At 56.7% G+C, this 18,869-nt stretch overlaps 1 protein-coding gene and 2 pseudogenes across 2 annotated transcripts; all 3 read left to right on the plus strand.

Annotated features, from left to right (window-relative positions):
* The first annotated feature begins 2,452 nt into the window (after positions 1 to 2,452).
* LOC101395099 (cytochrome P450 2D14-like) lies at positions 2,453 to 11,202 on the plus strand (annotated as a pseudogene).
* Positions 10,551 to 16,190, plus strand: LOC147913709 (uncharacterized). Its single transcript, XM_087448823.1, has 4 exons — positions 10,551 to 10,867; positions 13,296 to 13,432; positions 14,048 to 14,096; positions 14,501 to 16,190. Exons 2-4 carry the CDS (start codon positions 13,382 to 13,384, stop codon positions 14,905 to 14,907), a joined length of 507 nt encoding a protein of 168 aa, XP_087304949.1. The 5' UTR covers positions 10,551 to 10,867; positions 13,296 to 13,381; the 3' UTR covers positions 14,908 to 16,190.
* On the plus strand, positions 15,952 to 18,869 carry LOC101390853 (cytochrome P450 2D14-like; annotated as a pseudogene). The gene is made up of 8 exons (XR_015556297.1): positions 15,952 to 16,014; positions 16,185 to 16,413; positions 16,505 to 16,665; positions 17,018 to 17,194; positions 17,362 to 17,503; positions 17,674 to 17,918; positions 18,384 to 18,525; positions 18,627 to 18,869. The product of XR_015556297.1 is annotated as a cytochrome P450 2D14-like (transcript).

Below are 18,869 nucleotides of genomic sequence, written 5' to 3' on the forward strand. Positions count from 1 at the left end.
CTTGGCTTGCAGTGCCAATGCAGCCAAAGTCCTCCAGGAAGTCTTCCAAGAAAGTCCTGCACCAGGCTGGGACACTGTCCCTATGACCTGCAAAGCAGTCCCCGTACTGCTGGCCCAGCCTGTCAGCTCTCTGTCTTCCCCCTCCTCCTCTTGGTCATGAGAACCTTGCAGGAGGGGAAACCATCGTCTTCCCCCCAGGCTGCGAGTGCCCAGCCCAGCACCCAGCACATGGTCCTTCACTGGGGGTGGAACAGAATCCAAGGCCTGACCAAGACAAGATGCAGGGAAGGCCGGGTAAACTGAGGAAGGCCCAGCTGGGCCCCAGCAAGATACACCCTCTCGCCCTGGGCCTGGCAGGAGAGTGGCGATGTGGGAATTCAGAAGGTGAGGAGCAGCTTTCAGAAGCCAAGCAGGAAGTGCAAACATTGAAAGCCAATACCAAGAGGCACAGCCCTGGGGATCCATCTCTGGGTGGTCATCTCTGAGTGGGGGATGTCCAGAGGCACCCTGGGAAGAAGTTGGTCCCCTTACTGTTGGGGAGTGAGTGAAGGGGAGATCTGGGGGGACACGGGGGTGAGGAGTGCCTCCTGCAGGCCCTGCTTCACCTGGAGGAAAGAATTCTCCAGATGTTTCCAGAATGAGAGCTTATGTCACATACACCTGGGCTGGGTGAGGGGGCCTGACCCCTACCCAGGAAATGCCCCTTCCCCACCCTCTGGGCTCCTGAGCCTTCCCATTTGAGTGGTTTTGGCCTCAGAGTCCCCATCAGCTTCATTGATTTAAAACTCAGCCTCAAATCCCACAAATTTTCTTGTTGAAGAAGGAGGGTGCTGAGGCTGGTGGGCAGTGGCCCTGCCCTGGCATGGTGTGGTCACCCCCTTGCTTGGAGGGAGTCAGAAGCTGAGCAAGAGGGGGGGCCTGGGAGTCACAATTCCAGCCTCCATTGGCATGCACGGGTGCATGGTGTTGCCGAGCTTTGCATCTTTCCTTCAAGGACTACAGAGTCAGGGTTGGGAGGGATGTGCTTAGAGCAGGGGGGACCTGGCCCAGGGAGAGGAAGGATATCAGCAAAGGGGGAGGCCTGAGAATCCATTCCTTGTGGTCCTCAGCAGGCCTGTGAGGGTGTAAAGAATTTACATTGTCCCCTCTTGCTTTCGATCCCCTTGTCTTCTAGAAAGAGTTTGAGCAGCTGATGTTCAAGGACAAATGATAATCAGGAGGGGGAAGCAGGCCCCTTCCTCTGGGAACAGAGTCACATCCTCTGCTAAGCCACTCTAGTACCATGAGCTTCCTGGCAGCTCAGCCAACAAGGGCTCGTGCCCACCCCAATTTCTCTGAGTCAGCACAGTGAACACAGGCACGAGGAGATTCATCACCTGGGTGGCCTCCAGAGCTAGGAGGTCAAAGAACAGTTTGTAACCAACTTAGGAAGGGTCAACTGCCCTTGGAACTGGCTGGTTGGGTGACTAGGGAGCTCTGAAAACAACCCTGCTGCCTCCCCACCTCCAGATTCAAACCTACAATGGGCAAGACCAGGAGGAAATCCCAGAGTCTGAACCAGGCACCAGCCCAGTGAGGGTGCTCAGCATCACTGCCAGCAGCCTCCAAACAGGGAGAGGAGGGCGTTGGCTCCAGGCCAGCCAATGAGAACAGGTGCTCTGGTGCTGGGTCTGGTGTGTGTGTGTATGTGTGTGTAAGTGATGCACATATTAATGTGTGTATGTGGTTTTGTGGGTGTGTAAGTGTGTGTGTGCATGTGCGCGTGTGCATGTGCCTTGTGTCAGTCTGTGATCATGTGGGTAGTGTCTGAATCTGTGAGTGGTTTGTGAGTGTTGGATTCTGTGTCTGTGTGTATTGAGTGTACTAGTGTGAAGTGAGGGACACGGAGAACTTCATTTCCCCTCTATCCCATGGTCCCCCTGATCATTGTGACCTCCCAACAGCAAGTGGCAGTACAAACCTGGGAGGTGAAGGTCACTCAGGAGGAGGCAGGTGAGATATGGGAAGACAAGAACATGTTCTGGGGATGAGGCTGTGACCACATTAGGGAGTGTGAGCCTGATATGACAAGTAGGGGAGGATCAAGTCCAAACCCCTGGTTCTTCCTCAGAGCCTGTGCAGTGTTGGGGAGTCAGGCTAGGGGTGGGGCCTTCTGTTTCTCTACCTCCCACCCTGGGTAAGCACCTGGGGATGGCAGCAGGGAGAAGACTCTGTAGCTACCCCTGCGCTGACTTTCCCTGGCCCCTCCCTGCACCCTGTGGCAGCACAGTCATCCTGACAGGTTGGCTCAGGGCAGAAGGCAAAGGCCAGTCTCAGCTCCCTTTATAAAGAGGGCCCAGGCTGGAAAACCCTCAGGGTTGGTGAGAGTGCCCTGCCTGGCCTGGTCCTAGGTGCCTGGTGTGGTGAGGGGTGCCAGTGTGTCCAGAGGAGCCCAGTGCCCACTGAGGCAGCCATGGGGCTGCTGACCGGGGAGACACTGGGGCCCCTGGCCGTGGCTGTGGCCATCTTCCTGCTTCTGGTGGACCTGATGCACCAGTGCCAACACTGGGCCACACACTACCCACTCGGCCCCATGCCCCTGCCTGGGCTGGGCAACCTGCTGCATGTGGACTTCCAGGACCTCTCTTGCTGCTTTACTCAGGTGAGAAAGTTGGGGGTTGGGCACAGAGGTCCTGGGGACCCCACCCAGCAGCAGACCGTGGGTAGTGGGTGAAGCCACAGGCTGGACAGGGAGCTGGGAGGAAAGGAGGAGGCAGGTTTGAGAGGCCTCCTGGGGGAGGGCATCTGTGCAGGTCCTGAGGACAGTTTGAATTTTCCAATCAAAGGTCAGAGAGGACAAAGGCCTGGAGGGGGTGGGACTTGGGAGTGGGTTCGGGATGCAGTTGAACAGAGCTTAAGTTGTGGTGAGCCTGAGTCCCTTCTGAGGACATCAGGAGGAAAGGTCTTGAGATTGAGGGAGGGGAGTCTGGTCATGACCCCATTTACATCAGGAAATCGAGGTTGAGAGGGGACAGTGACCAGGTTCAAATCTTTTGCTGCTGTGAGACCTTGGGCCTCACTGCTCACCACTCTTAACCTCAGTTTCTTCACCTGTAAAGTGGGATGCTAACTTGGCCTCCTGACATGGTGAACTCTGTAAAGTCATAGCTGGGTGGTCTGATACAACGTACCGGTTGGGACCCCTAGCGTTAGGAGGCTAGATAGAGCCCTTGCACGCATTCACTGCTTGCAGCCCTGGGCTCCCCCAAGAGATGGAGTCCGGCCGCGCGGGGGGGCGGGGGGGGAGGCGGGGGGCGGGGAGTAGGCGGTGCGGAGCTTGCCGAACAAAATTGACCCTCTGTCTGCAGTTTCGGCGCCGCTATGGGGACGTGTTCAGCCTGCAGCTGGCCTGGACACCCGTGGTCGTGCTCAAAGGGCTGGTGGCCATGCGCGAGGCGCTGGTGGACCGCGGCGAGGACACCTCCGACCGCCCACCCGTGCCCATCGCCCAGCACCTGGACTTCCAACCCCACCCGGAAGGCAAGCAGGGGACTGGAGGACCGCGGCCCGCTGGGGACTCGCCCCGCAGTGACTCCAGACCTGGAAGGGTGAAGCGGAGGCAGGGTGGTGTTATTCTGGCGTAAAGAAGAGTAAGCAAATTTGAAGGGGCTGCAGGTGGAGGAAGGAGACGGTCCAAGGGTGGGGAGGTGGATGTGGGCGGGGCAGAGGGCGGGGCCTTACAGGGAGTGGGCGAGACCCAGGCCACTGTGAGGAGGAAGGGGTTCTCCGGATGGGGGGGAATGAGGAGGACGGAGTCAGTGGGGCGGGGCAGGGGCGGGCCGGGACCTTACCTGAACTGGAATAGGGTCACAGTGGGCAGAGCCAAGAGACGTGCCAACACCTGCCCACAGTGGGGAGAGCTGGCGAACAATGTGGGCGGACAGAGGGACAGCCAGAAAGATGTGTAAAGTGGGATTTGGTGGTGATCGGGAGGAGAAGAACAGTGTCTGGGAGTAGTGGGCGGGACTTAATGAGCAGGACAAAGTCCGGGGCATGTCCCTGGAGTAGATTGAAGGGTAGGCGAGCCAAACAACAAGATGTGGGTGCAGAGGCGGGGCCAGGGCTCATCCGAGCCACACGGAGGTCTGCCCGCCCCCAGGGGCGGACTTTTGCCCGCTATGGGCGGGAGTGGAGGGAGCGGCGGCGCTTCTCCGTGTCCACCCTGCACAACTTCGGCATGGGCAAGAAGTCACTGGAGCGGTGGGTGACCGAGGAGGCCTCGTGACTCTGCGTCGCCTTCGCAGACCAGGCCGGTGAGTGCGGGGCTGAGGGGAGGAGACAGGGGTGGAGGCTGGGGAAGAGGAGATGGAGGCGACCCCCTGACCTGCACCGTCCCCTCCCAGGACGCCCCTTTAGCCCCAACGCCCTACTGAATAACGCGGTGGGCAACGTGATCGCCTCCGTGTCCTTCGGGGACCACTTCGAGTACAACGACCGGCACTTCCTCAAGCTAATGGACCTAGTGGAGGAAGTAGAGAAGGAAAATTCCTTCATACCCCAGGTGCGAAGGTGGAGGGGGCCAAGGCGCCCTGCAGACAAGCTTCATGGAAGACGCCTCCTCCCTGCAATGGGTCTCCATGGAGGAGGATTTGTCTAGTGGGGTGTTGGGTCAGCAGGCCCCAGGAGAGGGCTAGGGAACCTGTACCTCCTTCATTGGAAGCCACCAGAACCCATGAGATGTAGATTTTAGGTTTGTCCCGCTGGGGGCCAGGCAGGAAGGGGAGGGTGGAAGCCCAAACTTGGGGAGGAACCAGGTGAATCGTGGGGACCCCCCTGGAGGATGCTGGGACCAAACTGGCCGAGGTGAACACCTGAGCACAGGGAGGACCCAGGGCCCCACATCTATGGCCAACACAGGTGCTGAATGCCATCCCTGTGCTCCTGCACATCCCAGGGCTGGTTGCCAAGGTCTTTCCAGGGCAGAAGGCCTTAATGGCCCTGCTGGATGAGCTGGTTGCTGAGCACAGGATCACCCGGGACCAGGCGCAGCCTCCCTGATACCTGACTGATGCCTTCCTGGATGAAGTGGAGAAGGTGAGGTGCCAGGGACAGGGTCAGAGGTTGTGGGTTGAGGGCCCCATGAGTCAAGCTGGGGCATGGTAGGGCCTGTATATCACCCAGTGATCAGGCACCTAAGATGATGGGTGCAGAGTGGGAGGTCATTTGGGGTTTCCTCCCTCTACCCCTGAACCTACGCTCTCTGCATGGCCTAGGCCAAGGGGAACCTTGAGAGCAGCATCAATGATGAGAACCTGTGCCTGGTGGTGACGGACATGTTCCTTGCTGGGATGGTGACCACCTCGACCACGCTGGCCTGGGCCATCCTGCTCATGATCTTGCACCCGGATGTGCAGCGTGAGCCCAGCCTGGGTGCCTGGTGGGATGGGCCAGGGAGGAGGGGGAAAGACTGGGAGCCCTCAGCATGGTTTGGCCACCAGAAGCTCTGAGCAGAGGCTGGGCCCTGGCTCAGAGGTCAGAGTGACCTCCTCCTCCACATGGGCACAGCCCCTGCACAGGAGTCAGGGGGAGGTCGGGGTCCAGCCTCCTGGGTTCTGACCACTGTGGGGATGGTTGTCTGTCCAGGCCGTGTCCAACGGAGATCGATGAGGTGATAGGGCAGGCGCAGCAACCAGAGATGGGGGACCAGGCCCACATGCCCTTCACCATGGCCGTGGTCCATGAGGTACAGCGCTTTGTGGACATCGTAGTTCTAGAGTCTGGGAAGTCCAAGATCAAGGTTCTGGCAGACTTGATGTCTGGTAAGGGCCCACTTTTTGTTCATAGACAGTCACCTTTTCACTCTATCCTCACCTGGGAGAAGGGTCAAGGGATCTTTCTGGGTTCTCTTTTACTAAGATCCAGCTCCTCCAGAGGCCACACGGATAGAGGGAGATGCAGGGTCCCCAGGACGTGTCACATTTTTTAGCATGAATGATCTGGCATAGCCTGAGGCTCCAAGAAAACAAAGACACAGTAGTCCAGAAGACTATTCCCTGAGCATAAAGGTCATCTCCTAGGAGTAGGTCAGAGGCCATTCAGTGCTTTACCAAGTGCAGGATTTGAATCCTTCAAACCTGCTGACTTTACCCTTTACTTCAACGGACCCACTCAGCAAAGATGCCCACACCCCAGACCTGACTCCACCTGCCTCAAAATGGGCCAGAAGCTCATCAAGTCTGCTGCCGCACTTCATATATGACACCCGAATTGGAGGGGAACTCAGGGATGGCCGGGAAGGGATGTGCCAGCTTAATATCCAGTCTCAGTCCTCAGGTGCAAGTGCCTTCCATGGGAAGCCTGATGGCAGTCCAGGGGTGAGCACCTCATTGAGCTCTCAGTCACCCCAAGATAGGATGGTCCCCCTTTCCCAGCCCCTCAGGGATGCTCATGTCCAGGCCCCTGCCCAGTAGGAGTTGCTCACGGCCAGGCTTTAGCTGGAGGAGGACACATGTCTGGGATCCAACCTAGGGCACCGTCCTTGGAGTGGCTGGGTCAGGCCGGGCTGTCAAGAGGCCTCGCCACGGGCAGGGAATAAGCCCTGTGGGCCCCAGACATGTCCTAGGGTCAGGGGTAGCCTTGACCCAGTGGGTGGTGGATAGCTGGAGGAGAAGGAGGCCGGATGGGGTTCTTGGAGGAGGACATCCTGGCTATAGTCCTTGCTCTGCAACAATCCTCTGTGACCCTGGGCCTGTCCTCCCCGGCCCTGGGCTTCTGTTTCCACTTCATCCAATGAGATGGTTGTACCAGATGGCTGCTGGGTCCTGTCTTCCTGCTCTGACTCTAGGGCTGTGACCTTCTTAGCCTGGACGCCCAGCTGAGGGCAGGGACTGCCATCCTCCACCTGTCCCCACCCCCACAATTGACTGGCTCTGGACTGAGCACACGGGCAGTGCCCAAGGGTTTCTAATGACTGTTGCTTATACAAGTCTTGGGCAGACCCCTTGGTGCATTTAGGTAACATCTTAGGGACCACAGACACTCAGGGCAGAAGCAGCTCCTTCAGGCAGGCCTCTGTTAAAAGCTGACCCTCATCCAACAGCATCCCTGACAGGGATTCCACCACCATCTTCCAAGTGCACTCATGACAGGGACCTCCCAGCTCTCAGCACCTAGGTAACTTGGTGTGTCTCTTGGCACTGAGTCAGAAAGCCAGACAGGGCCTTCTTCAGCCTGTCCAGAGTATCCAATGTCATATCAGGGCTTGGTGGCAAGAGGGGTTGTTCCTGCAGGTTGTCAGGACAGGGAGTGTGAATGGGGCCACACTGGGTTTGTGAAGATGCGAGGCCCCTGAGAGGAGGAGGTGGGCCTGCAGAAGCAACAACTCTGTGGATATATGGATACGTTGTCATTCATGGTTCTGAGTCTTGGGGATGTCAGAGGCTGGGAACCAGCGCTGCCACAGCTTCCTCAAGAGCTTGAGGATCAAACCATGGGCCTTTCCTCCTTGCTGTCCATATCAGAGGCATCAGCGAAGCACAAACTGGCATGCCCTTTGTGTCATTTGCTGGGAGGACCTTTCCCCATGTCCAGGGGGCACCTAATGCCAGAGGAGCAGGTCAGTATTGATAAAAGGCTAGGTATGCCTCCAGCCCAAGGGATGTGGCCTCGAGTTCCTGCTAAGCAGGAAGGAAGCAGGAGGCAGGGGAGGCTCATTCAGGAAGGTTGGGGCATGTGGCTTTCTGGGCTTCTTCTCCACTCTGAGGGTGTGACTCCATTTTTTGGTGTTTGACTTCTGACAGCCTTTAAGCACCATCTCAGTGTCTTCCCTTGTCCCCAGATCTGCAGCAGCTGATAATAAATCCCTGGTTCTCTCTCTTTTGATCTCTACTGGAGTTTCAAGCAACCAAGCCACTATCCACACAAGTGAGCCCTCATCCAAGCACATCACCAAACCACAGTAAATATCCAGGCCAGTCTCCTTTCCTGCCTCTCTCAAGCCATTTTCGTCTTGCTTGAGAGGGCAGTGCTGCTCTGCCCAGAGATCTCAATGATGAAAGTAGAAAAGCTTTATACCCTCTTGGTGTCATCAGTCCACATCCAAATCAAATTTTGAGTGGGGGCAGTCCTTCTTGCCTTTGCAGGGTGACCATAACAAGAACTGAAAGACTTGCAGAGTTATAAAAAATAAAAACGTCTCAGTTTAAAGATCAAGTAGCATCAGACATCTCAACAACAACCATCAAGGTAAAAGACAACAAGAAACATCTTTAAAATTCTGCAAGAAAGGTATTTCTAATGTAGAATTCTATACCCAGCTGAACTATTAGTCAAGTATGAATGGAGACATTTTAAGACATCTGAGGTCTCATAACCACCCCTCAGGAGGGCAATGATATCAGCAAAAGTGACAGAGCTCTGAAAATTGGCCACTTCAGAAGAGCAATGAAAGAACTGGAAAAATGATCAGATACTTTATCCAAAGTCTCAGAATTAGCCAAAAGCTCACAGCTACTTAGGAGCATGTTTCTCAAGACACATAGCTGAATCTCAGAATGAACAGCAAGCTCTTGGCATTTCCGCTTGTCTGGTCCTATCACCACTCTCTAACTCATCAGTAGCCTTGAAAATAACTGCCCACACTCCCAGGGAAGCCTCCTGAAGAAGCACAGGACATGGAGCATTTTAAAAATATGATTCCCAAAGGTTTGTCACTATTTTATCTGGCTGGGTGTTCTCTGGAAGACCCCGTGAGCAGGGCTGTCTGTGTGACCTGAGAGCTCCACTCATGCAAACAGCCTTTTCTCAGGAGAGTTTGTTGAATGTAATCAGAGACCACTGTTGAAAATCAAAGTTTCCTCAGGGAATGGATACGAGGTGGGGCAAATGATATGCTAAGCACACAGCTTAAAGACGAGATTGGAGCATGAGGTGTCCACAGGGGCTTTGAAAAGCTCTGACTGGTTCCTGGGAATCTAAGAGGCCATGCACGTGTGTAGGGCTGTGTGCAGCTGTCTGCGTGCTCAGGAAAGACCTGGGGGGGCCCTTAGCTCTCACCTCTGACTAAAGTTGAGGTTCTGTGCAAACAGGAAGTGGAGGCTGAGGGAAAGTTGTAAACTCTAAATTCAGTGTCTGGCTGAGTATTGAAAGTTTGTCCCAACACACAGAGAGCACCTCTGTGCAGCAAAGACTGGGAGAGTTATTGGTTCCAACGTTTAAGGAAATCTCTAACCAATCATTAGCTGACCACCAGTTAACTGAGTAGAGACTTCAGTGGCCACACACAACAAGGAATAGAGACTATCTACATTTAGTTCAGAAATGTCACTAAGCAAAGAAACAAATAAGATGACAACAAACAACCACCACAACAAACCCTGGGGAACAAAGAGAATCTGATTTCCAGAGTTGCCACAGTATCTTATTTAAAATATCCAGTTTTCAACAAAAAAATACGTGACATGCAAAGGAATAAGAAAGGAGGGGCCATAGACAGGAAAAGGCCATCAATGGAAACTGTCCCTGATGGTGGAGTTGCTGGACAAATACTGCATATCAGCTAATTCAATATGTTCACAGGACTAAGAGAAGCCATGTCTAAAGAACTAAAGGAGACTAGGAAAATGATCTCACACCAATTAAAGACTATCTGTAATGAGATAGATATTGTAAAAAGGACCCTGTTGGAAATTCTGGATGTGAACAGTACAATAACAGAAATGGAAGTTCACTGCAGGAACTCAAGATCAGATTTGACCAGGAAGAAGAAAAATCAGCAAACATGACGACAGTAGCAGAGATGATCCAGGCTGAAGAACAGAAACCAGAATGAAGAACAATGAGCAGAGATTCAGAAACCTGTGGGGCACCATCAAGCATACCTCACACACATAATGGGAGTTCTAGAAGAAGAGAAAGGCAAAGGACTAGAAGGAATATTTTAAGAAATGTTGAAAACTGAATACTTGCCAAATTTGATGAACAACGTTAATCAACTCATCCAAGAAGCTCAGTGAACTCCAAGTAGGATAAAATCAGAGATCTACACCTACACACATCACAATCAAACCATAAAAACACAAAGAGAGCTGCTTTTCTTTCTTTGAAATGAGCAAGAAAGATGTGAGATGCACCTCATCATGAACAAAGGATCAGTCCTCAATAACATTGACCTCAGATTTCTCATCAGAAACCATAGAGGCAGGAAAGCAGCGGGATGATAACATCCCTCAGCAAGTGACTGGCGGATGTCACAAGCTGGGGAAAGGGCCCCTGGGGTCTACGAATTGTCCAGTTAGGGTAAATGGGGAGCTCAGAGAACAACGCTGTAGCCCCCCCCAGCCCCCAAATTTAAACTTGCCACGGCCACGCCAGAGCCTAGGAATCTGGGCTGTGCTGTAAGCCGGGTGAGGACCCTGAGCCCCGCAGGCAGCAGCCTCCACCAGAAGAGGCCCCACCCGGGCGTCCACGGGTCTCGCTGAGAACCAGGACACTTGGTGCTGGGTCTATATGTGTGTGTGTGTGTGTGTGTGTGTGTGTGTGTGAGAATCTGTGCCCCTTGAGTTGAAGTGTGAGTTTGTGTTTTCACGCGAGTTTTGTCTGAGAGTGGGTCCTTTGTGTGTGAGTAGATTTCTGTGTCTTGGCTGTATGTGTGTGTGTGTGCCTGAGTGTGCGCGTGTGTGAGCATGAACGTAGAAGCCGAAGCCCTGTACCCATAAACCATCTCTGGGAGGCGGGCCCTGCCCAGCTCTGGTCCCGCTCGTGTTCCCTCCTCCGCCGCGGCCTCCTGCGCCCCCCGGTGCCCGCTTGCGGAACTGCAGCCGCGGCCGCCCTGCCGGGGCCTCCCCCTGGATCCCAGCGCTGCGCTGGGCGGGTCGGCACTGCGAGTCAGGTGAGGCGGCCAGGCCCGCGGCACCACAAGTGGACGCAGCTTCCACTCTTCCTTTCTGTCCCCAGGGAGGAGCGGGAATGGGGGGGTTTCCTCCGCGGGCGCTCCATGCCGCGGGGGGCGGGGCAAGGCGAGCCAAATGCCACCAAGTTTCCCAGCGCCCTGCCTGGGGCTCAGCTGCCTACCTGCTTTCTAGGGCTCTCTCCCAGGGTTTGCTCCGCATCGCCTTGGAGATCCGAGGCCGCGTCTAGATGCTTAGGGGTCGGGGCCGGGCGCTTCCTGGTCCGCCATCGTGCTGACGTCACCCCGTACTCTAACTCTCAGGCCACAGCGTCTAGAGGACCCTTTCCAACTGGGCGAACACTTGTGACACCCGTGGTCCTTGGGGGCGCTCAGCCTTCTACCCCAGCGTCTTCACCAGAGCAGAAGCGCAGGGAGGACGGGCTGAGTGTGTTTCTAAAATAAAAATCTCAGTAACTTATGTGTAGAGCAGTAGCTCAGAGCATGTGTTTGAGATGGACCCAAATGCTGCTCTGTGACTTTGACCTCCTGGCGTGACCCCTGAGACTCAGTCTCCTCCATGCCTTGGGGACCATAAAGCCACCTGCCTTACAGGGCTCTGGGGAGGACACACAGGTGAGCAGCAGAGCCTGGCACGTGAGTGCCTGATCAATGGAAGCTGCAATTGCACAATGATTGCAAAGGCCATCAGCCTCACGATTGTGCTGTGTGCTCATTGTACTCATGAGGTTTCCTCAAGGAATCCCCCATCCTGGGCAACAAGTCCCTAGTATCAGGGGGCTCTGCCTGATTTAGATGCATGTCTGTCCCTGCCCTTCATATCCACATTAGGGTGACTGCTTGGGAGGGTGACACATCCAAAACAAAGGGTGGATAAAGATAGTTTATCCAGGGTCACTGTTTGACCAACACTTGGACCATCCTGCCCCCTGCTGACACCACCTGATCCTCTGACAGTCCTGGGTAGACAGTTGCTGCCCAGAGGACAGGACATTCAACTGAGGCCAATGAGAGTCCACAGGCTGGATCCAGAAACACTGCAGCGTGCCCATGGGTCTTGCTCTCCTGGTCTGTAGAGTGGCCTCAAAGCTAGTCTTCCTGCCTCCTGGAGGCCCAGTGAACCCAGTTGCCTCCAGCCCAGTCCTCAGCCAGATTTGCAAAGCTGCCTCCCTCCTGCTGCCCGTCACCCTCCTGGATATTGCATTTGCCCCTTGGTCCCACTGCCAGGTCACTTTGACTTGCAGTGCCAAGCCAGCTAAAGTCCTCTAGGAAGTCTTCCAAGAAAGTCCTGCTCCAGCCTGGCGCAGTGTCCCCACAACCCTCAAAGCAGTCCCTCCACTGCCGGCCTGGCCTGTCAGCTCTCTGGCTTCCCACTCCTCTGCTTGGTCATGAGCACCCCAGAGCAGGGGTGCACCATCGTCTTCCAGCCAGGCGGCAAGTGCCCAGCCCTGCACCCAGCACATGGTCCTTACAGCAGTGCTGGAACAGGAATCAAGGCCTGAGCAAGGCAAGATGCAGGGAAGCCCGGGTAAACTGAGGAAGGCCACTGGGCCCACACAAGGTAGAATCTCTGGCCCCAGGCCTGTCGGGAGAGTCGGGATGTGGGAATTCAGAAGGGGAGGAGCAGCTTTCACAGTCAAGCAGGAATTGCAAATCTTGAAAACCAATACCAAGAGCCCACGGCACGTGGAAGGCATCTCTGGGTGGCCATCTCTGAGTGGGGGATGTCCAGAGGCACCCTGGGAAGAAGCTGGTCCTCTTACTGTTGGGGAGTGAGTGATGGAGAGAACTGGGGGGACATGGGGGTGGGGAGTGCCTCCTGCAGGCCCTGCTTCAGCTGGCGAGAGAATTCTCCAGCTGTTTCCAGAATGAGAGTTTGCCTCCCAACCCCTGGGATGGGTGAGGGGGCCTGACCTCTACCCAGGAAATGGCCGTTCCCCATCCACTGGGCTCCTGAGCCTTCCCATTTGAGTGGGTTTTTGCTTCTGAGTCTCCATTAGCTTCAGTGATTTAAAAACTCAGCCTCAAATCTCACCCCTTTTCTTGTTGAAGAAGGAGGGTGCTGAGGCCAGTGGGCAGTGACCCTGCCCTGGCATGGTGTGGTGCCTCCCCTGCATGGAGGGTGCGAGAGACTGCAACAGGGAGGGACTGGTAGCTATAATTCAAGCCAGACAGTGGTACATCCTGGCACGGGGTGATGCTGAGGTTTGCATCTTTCCTTGAGGGACCACAGAGTCAGGGTGGAAGGGATGGGGCTTGAGCAGGGGGCACCTGGCCCAGGGAGAGGGAGAGAATCCCAGACCGGCAAAGGGCGAGACCCAAGAATCCACTCCTTGTGGTCCTCAGCAGGCCTATGAGGGTGTAAAGAAATTACCTTGTCCCACTTGCTTTCCATCCCCTTGTCTTCTAGAAGAGTTTGAGCAGCTGATGTTCAAGGACAAATGATAATGAGGAGGAGGAAGCAGGCCCCCTCCTCTGGGGACAGAGTCGCATCCTATGCTAAGCCACCCTAGTACCCTGAGCTTCCTGGCAGCTCAGTCAACAAGGGTAAGTGCCCACCCCACATTTCTCTGAGTCAGGAAAGTGGACACAGGCACGAGAAGATTCATCACCTGGGTGGCCTCAAGAGCTAGGAGGTCAAGTACCAGTTTGTGACACACTGAGGAAGGGTCTCCTGGTGTTTTAACTGGTTGTTGGGTGACTAGGGAACTCCGAGAACAACCTGCTGATTCCCACTCAGATTCAAAGGTGCATCAGCCGCAACTAGGTGGAAACGGAGCAAAACGAGGCCGGTGCCAGGCAGGTGAGGGTCCTCAGCATCAGTGCCCGCAGCCTCCAGGGAAGGGGAGGGGGAGGTCAGCTCCAGGCAACCACTGGGAACAGGGGCCCTGGTGCTAGGTCTGCGTGTGTGTGTGTTTCTTAGTGTGTGTATGTGGTACATGTATTAATGTGTGTGTATGTGGTTTTGTGTGTGTAAATGTGTGTGTGCATGTGCTGTGTCAGTCTGTGAGCAGGTGGGTAGTGTCTGAATGTGTGAGTGTGTGATCTGTGTCTGTGTGTACCGAGTGTACTAGTGTGAAGTGAGGGACACCGAGAACTTCATCCCTCTTCCCACTCCCCCCCCCCCGCTTTGTCCCTCTGATCATTGTGACCTCCCTACAGCAATTGCGAGTACAAACCTGGGAGGCGAAGTTCACTCAGGAGAAGGCAGGTGAGACAACGGGAAGGCGAGAATGTGTTCTGGGGATGAGGCTGTGACCACATTAGGGAGTGTGAGGCTAATGTGACAGGTGGGGGAAGATCAAGTCCAAAGACCCCTGGTTCTTCCTCGGAGCCTGTACCATGCTGCGGAGTCAGGTTGGAGGTGGAGACATCACTTTTGTCTACCCCCAACCCAGAATAAGCACCTGGAGAGGGCAGCAGGGACAGGACTTCTGTGCCACACCTGCATCTGAACTTGCCTGGCCCCACCCTGCACCCTATGGCAGCTCAGTCATCCCAACAGGTGGGGTCAGGACAGAGGGCAAAGGCCAGTCTCAGCTCCCTTTATAAGGAGGAGCCAGGCTGGTCAAAGCCTCAGGGTTGGTGAGAGTGCCCTGCCTGGCCTGGTCCTAGGTGCCTGGTGTGGTAAGCGGTGCCAGTGTGTCCAGAGGAGCCCAGTGCCCAGTGAGGCAGCCATGGGGCTGCTGACCGGGGAGACACTGGGGCCCCTGGCTGTGGCTGTGGCCGTCTTCCTGCTCCTGGTGGACCTGATGCACTGGCGCCAATGCTGGGCCGCACGCTACCCACCAGGCCCCATGCCCCTGCCTGGGCTGGGCAACCAGCTGCAGGTGGACTTCCAGGACATGGTTCGCTGCGTGACCCGGGTGAGGTCGGTGGGGGTGGGCACGGAAACCCTGGGGACACCACTGAGCAGCAGACAGTGGGTGGTGGTGAAGCCACAGGCTGGACAGGGAGCTGGGGGGAAAGGAGGAGGCAGGTTTGAGAGGATTCCTGGGGGAGGGCATCTGTGCAGGGCCTGAGGACAGTTTGGATTTTCCAATCAAAGGTCAGAGAGGGCAAAGGCCTGGAGGGGGGTGAGACTTGGCAGGGAGTTTGGGATGCAGTGTGACAGAGCTTGAGTTGTGTGAGCCTGAGTCCCTTCTGAGGGCATCAGGAGGAAAGGTGCTGAGACTGGAGGAAGGGGAGTCTGCTCATGAGCCCCCTTGATATCAGGAACACAAGGTTGAGAGGGGACAGTGTCCAGGTTCAAATCTTTTGCTGCTGTGCGACCTTGAGCCTCACTGCTCACCTCTCTGAACCTCAGTTTCTTCACCTGTAAAATGGGATGCTAACTTGGCCTCCTGACATCTTGGTGACCTCTGCAAAGTCACAGCTGGATGATCTGATCCAACGTGAGGTCCTCAACCATAGAGGATGTGACCACCAGCGTCACAAGGCCAAATAAAGTCCTTGTACCCACTCATGTTGGCGGCCCAGGGGTCCCCCTGGGTCTAGTGCCAGGAGACTGAGGTCTGCAGCCTGGGGTGGGGCAGGACTTGTCGAATGCTCTTGACCCTCGGCCTGCAGCTGCAGCACCGCTTTGGGGACGTGTTCAGCCTGCAGATGGCCTGGACACCCGGGGTTGTAGTCAGCGGGCTGGCAGCCATATATGAGGCACTGGTGGACCAGAGCGAGGACACCGCCGACCACCCACCTATGCCCGTCTTTGAGCACCTGGGCTTCGGACCACACGCGGAAGGCAAGCAGAGGAGGGGAAGACCGCAGCCCGGCGGGGACTGGGCCCACAGTGACCCGAGACCCGGGAGGGCCAAGCGGAATTAGGCTGGTGGACCTGCGGAGCAGGGAATAGTCAGCGAATTTGAAGGAGCAGGTGGAAGAAGCAGCCTGTCCCAAGGGTGGAGAAGTGGATGCGGGAGCAGGGAAGCGTGGGGCCTGTGGGAGTGGGCCGGACGTGGGTCTCTGCGAGCAGGAAGGAGTTGTCCCGGTGGCGGGAAGGAGGAGGATGGAGTAGATGGGGGAGGGACAGGGGGCGAGCCAAGATCTTCCCTGAACCAAAGGAGGTGATGGTGGGCAGGGCCGAGGGTGAGGCCAAGACCTGTCCGCAGTGGGGAGAGCTGGCAAGCAATGTGGGCGGGCAGAAGATGAGACCAGACTCCAGCTAGAAGGAGGTATAAAGTGGGCGGGACTTCGAGGTCATGCGAAGGACAAGAATACTGTAGGGGATGTAGTGGGCGGGCCTGTGTGAGCAAGGCTAGGGCAAGGGTATGTTCTCGGCATAGACAGAAGGGCAGCCTAGCCCACCAGCAAGGTGTGGACGCAGAGGCGGGGCCAGAGCACACCCGAGCCACGCCCACATCCACCCACCACCCCAGGGATCCTCTTTGCCCGCTATGGACCCGCGTGGCAGGAGCAGCGGCGCTTCTCCGTGTCCACCCTGCGCAACTTCGGCCTGGGCAAGAAGTCACTGGAGCAGTGGGTGACCGAGGAGGCCTCGTGCCTCTGCGCCGCCTTCGCAGACCAGGCCGGTGAGTGCTGGGCTGAGGGACAGGAGACAGGGATGGAGGCTGGGGAAGAGGAGATGGAGGCGACCCCCTGACCTGCACCGTCCCCTCCCAGGACGCCCCTTTAGCCCCAACGCCCTCCTGAATAAAGCAGTGAGCAACGTGATCGCCTCCCTCACCTTTGGGCGCCGCTTCGAGTACAACGACTCTCGATTCATCAAGCTACTGGACCTTGCAGATGGACAACTGAAGGCAAATTCTGGCTTCCTGCCACAGGTATGGGGGTGGAGGGACCCACGAACTCTGCAGATAAGCTCCATGGAGGAGACCTCCACCTACAATGGGCCTCCGCGGAGGAGGCTTTGGATGGAGGGGTGTTGTGTCAGCGGGCTCCAGGAGGGAGCTAAAGAACTTGTACCTCCTTCAGTGGAAGCCACCAGAACCCATGAGAAGTAGATTTTAGGTTTATACATTTGGGGACAAGGCTGGGACAGAAGGTTGTAGTTGAACCATAGAGAGGAACCAGGTTGATGGTGGCAACACCCAGGGAGGGGCTGGGACCTGACTGGTGGAGGTGAACACCTGAGCACAGGGAGGACAGCATCCCCCACATCTGTGGCCTGCACAGGTGGTGCACACCATCCCCGTGCTCCTGCACATCCCGGGGCTGGTTGACAAGGCCTTTCCTGCCCAGAGGGCCTTCATGGCCCTGCTGAATGAGCTGGTTGTTGAGCACAGGATGAACCAGGACCCGGCCCAGCCTCCCGGAGACCTGACTGATGCCTTCCTGGACGAGGTGGAGAAGGTGAGCTGCCATGGACGAGGGCAGTGGTTCTGGGTTGAGGGCCGATGAGGGTAGCCTGGGCAAGGTGTATCACCCAGTGATCAGGCACCTGCTGATGGGTGCAGAGTGGGAGGCCATTTGGGGTTTCCTCCCTCTGCCCCTGAGCCCACCATCTCTGCATGGCCCAGGCCAAGGGGAGCCCCAAGAGCAGCTTCAATGATGAGAACCTGCGCCTGGTGGTGGCTGACCTGTTCTTTGCTGGGATAGTGACCACCTCGACCATGCTGGCCTGGGCCCTCCTGCTCATGATCCTGCACCCGGACGTGCAGTGTGAGCCCAGCCTGAGGGCCTGGTGGGCTGGGCCAGGGAGGAGAGGGACCGGCTGGGGGCCCTGAGGTTGGTTGGCCACCAGGAGCTCTGAGCAGAGGCTGGGCCCTGGCTCAGGGGTCAAAGTGACCTCCTTCTCCACATGTGCACAGTGCCTGCACAGGAGTCAGGAGGAGGTCAGGGTCCAGCCCCCTGGGTTCTGACCACTTTGGGGACGCTTGTCTGTGCAGGCCGTGTCCAACAGGAGATCGATGAGGTGATAGGGCAGGCACGGCGACCAGAGATGGGGGACCAGGCCCACATGCCCTTCACCATGGCCGTGGTCCATGAGGTGCAGCGCTTTGGGGACATCATCCCACTAGGCTTGCCCCACATGACATCCCGTGACATTGAAGTGCAAGGCTTCCTCATCCCCAAGGTAGGCCTGTGGCCCTCCTCACCCCAGCTCAGCTCCACCTGCCCCCTGGTAGCCCCAGCATGACCCTTGCCAGATGTGACCAGGACTGGAACCCAAGCCACTAATCCTCATTTCCACAGGCACCGACTGTCCAGCCTGGGTGGGTGTGGGGATGAAGCAGAGGCAGGGTGGCCAGGTCCATGCAGAGCCTGCAGTCTGGGTAGGGGAAGACAAACTAAAATGTGCCACAGTGTTTTGGAGCAGCCATGCATGCTGGGACACGTGGCAGGGAGGGTGCCCATGGGAGGATATTCTCTTGGCCCTGCCGTGGGCACAGGGAGGATGGCGGGAAGCTCTTTGGCTGAGACTGACTTGAAAGTGTCCAGGTGTGTGCCAGGCAGAAAGTATGGCCCGTGTCTGTTTGGTGGCACGGGTCCAGGCACTCCCTCAGCCTAGACCCCACTCATGCCAGGCATCTCTTGCCAGGGGACGATGCTCATCCCCAACCTGTCCTCGGTGCTGAAGGACGAGACCATCTGGAAGAAGCCCTTCCGCTTCCACCCCGAGCACTTCCTGGACGCCCAGGGCCGCTTCGTCAAGCAGGAGGCCTTCATGCCCTTCTCAGCAGGTGCCTGTGGGGAGCCTGGCTCGCTGCCCCCTCCTGAGGGAGTCTTGGAGGCATGGATCCCAGGCCCCCAGGCTCACTGAGCCCCCCATACCCACCCACAGGCCGCCGCTTGTGCCTCGGGGAGCCCCTGGCCCGCATGGAGCTCTTCCTCTTCTTCACCTGCCTCCTGCAGCGCTTCAGCTTCTCGGTGCCCGCTGGACAGCCCCGCCCCAGCGACCACGGTGTATATGGTGTACTGGTGACCCCGTCCCCCTACCAGCTCTGTGCTGTGCCCCGCTAGCAGGGTCACCAAGTCCCTAACCCACTGCTTGCAGAAGCCCTGATGTACAATAAACCAGTCTGAT

This window comes from Ceratotherium simum, chromosome 25 (assembly GCF_057802395.1).
Source record: "Ceratotherium simum simum isolate JZ-2026a chromosome 25, ASM5780239v1, whole genome shotgun sequence".
Taxonomy (NCBI): domain Eukaryota; kingdom Metazoa; phylum Chordata; class Mammalia; order Perissodactyla; family Rhinocerotidae; genus Ceratotherium; species Ceratotherium simum.

What these genes read in the sequence shown, in the direction of transcription:
- LOC147913709 (XM_087448823.1), top strand. Translation starts at nt 13,382, where the DNA reads ATGCTAAGCCACCCTAGTACCCTGAGCTTCCTGGCAGCTCAGTCAACA. An exon ending in TGGCAGCTCAGTCAACAAGG is followed by an intron (nt 13,433 to 14,047) that starts GTAAGTGCCCAC and finishes ACCTCCCTACAG; the next exon opens with CAATTGCGAGTACAAACCTG. An exon ending in GTTCACTCAGGAGAAGGCAG is followed by an intron (nt 14,097 to 14,500) that starts GTGAGACAACGG and finishes GCCTGGTCCTAG; the next exon opens with GTGCCTGGTGTGGTAAGCGG.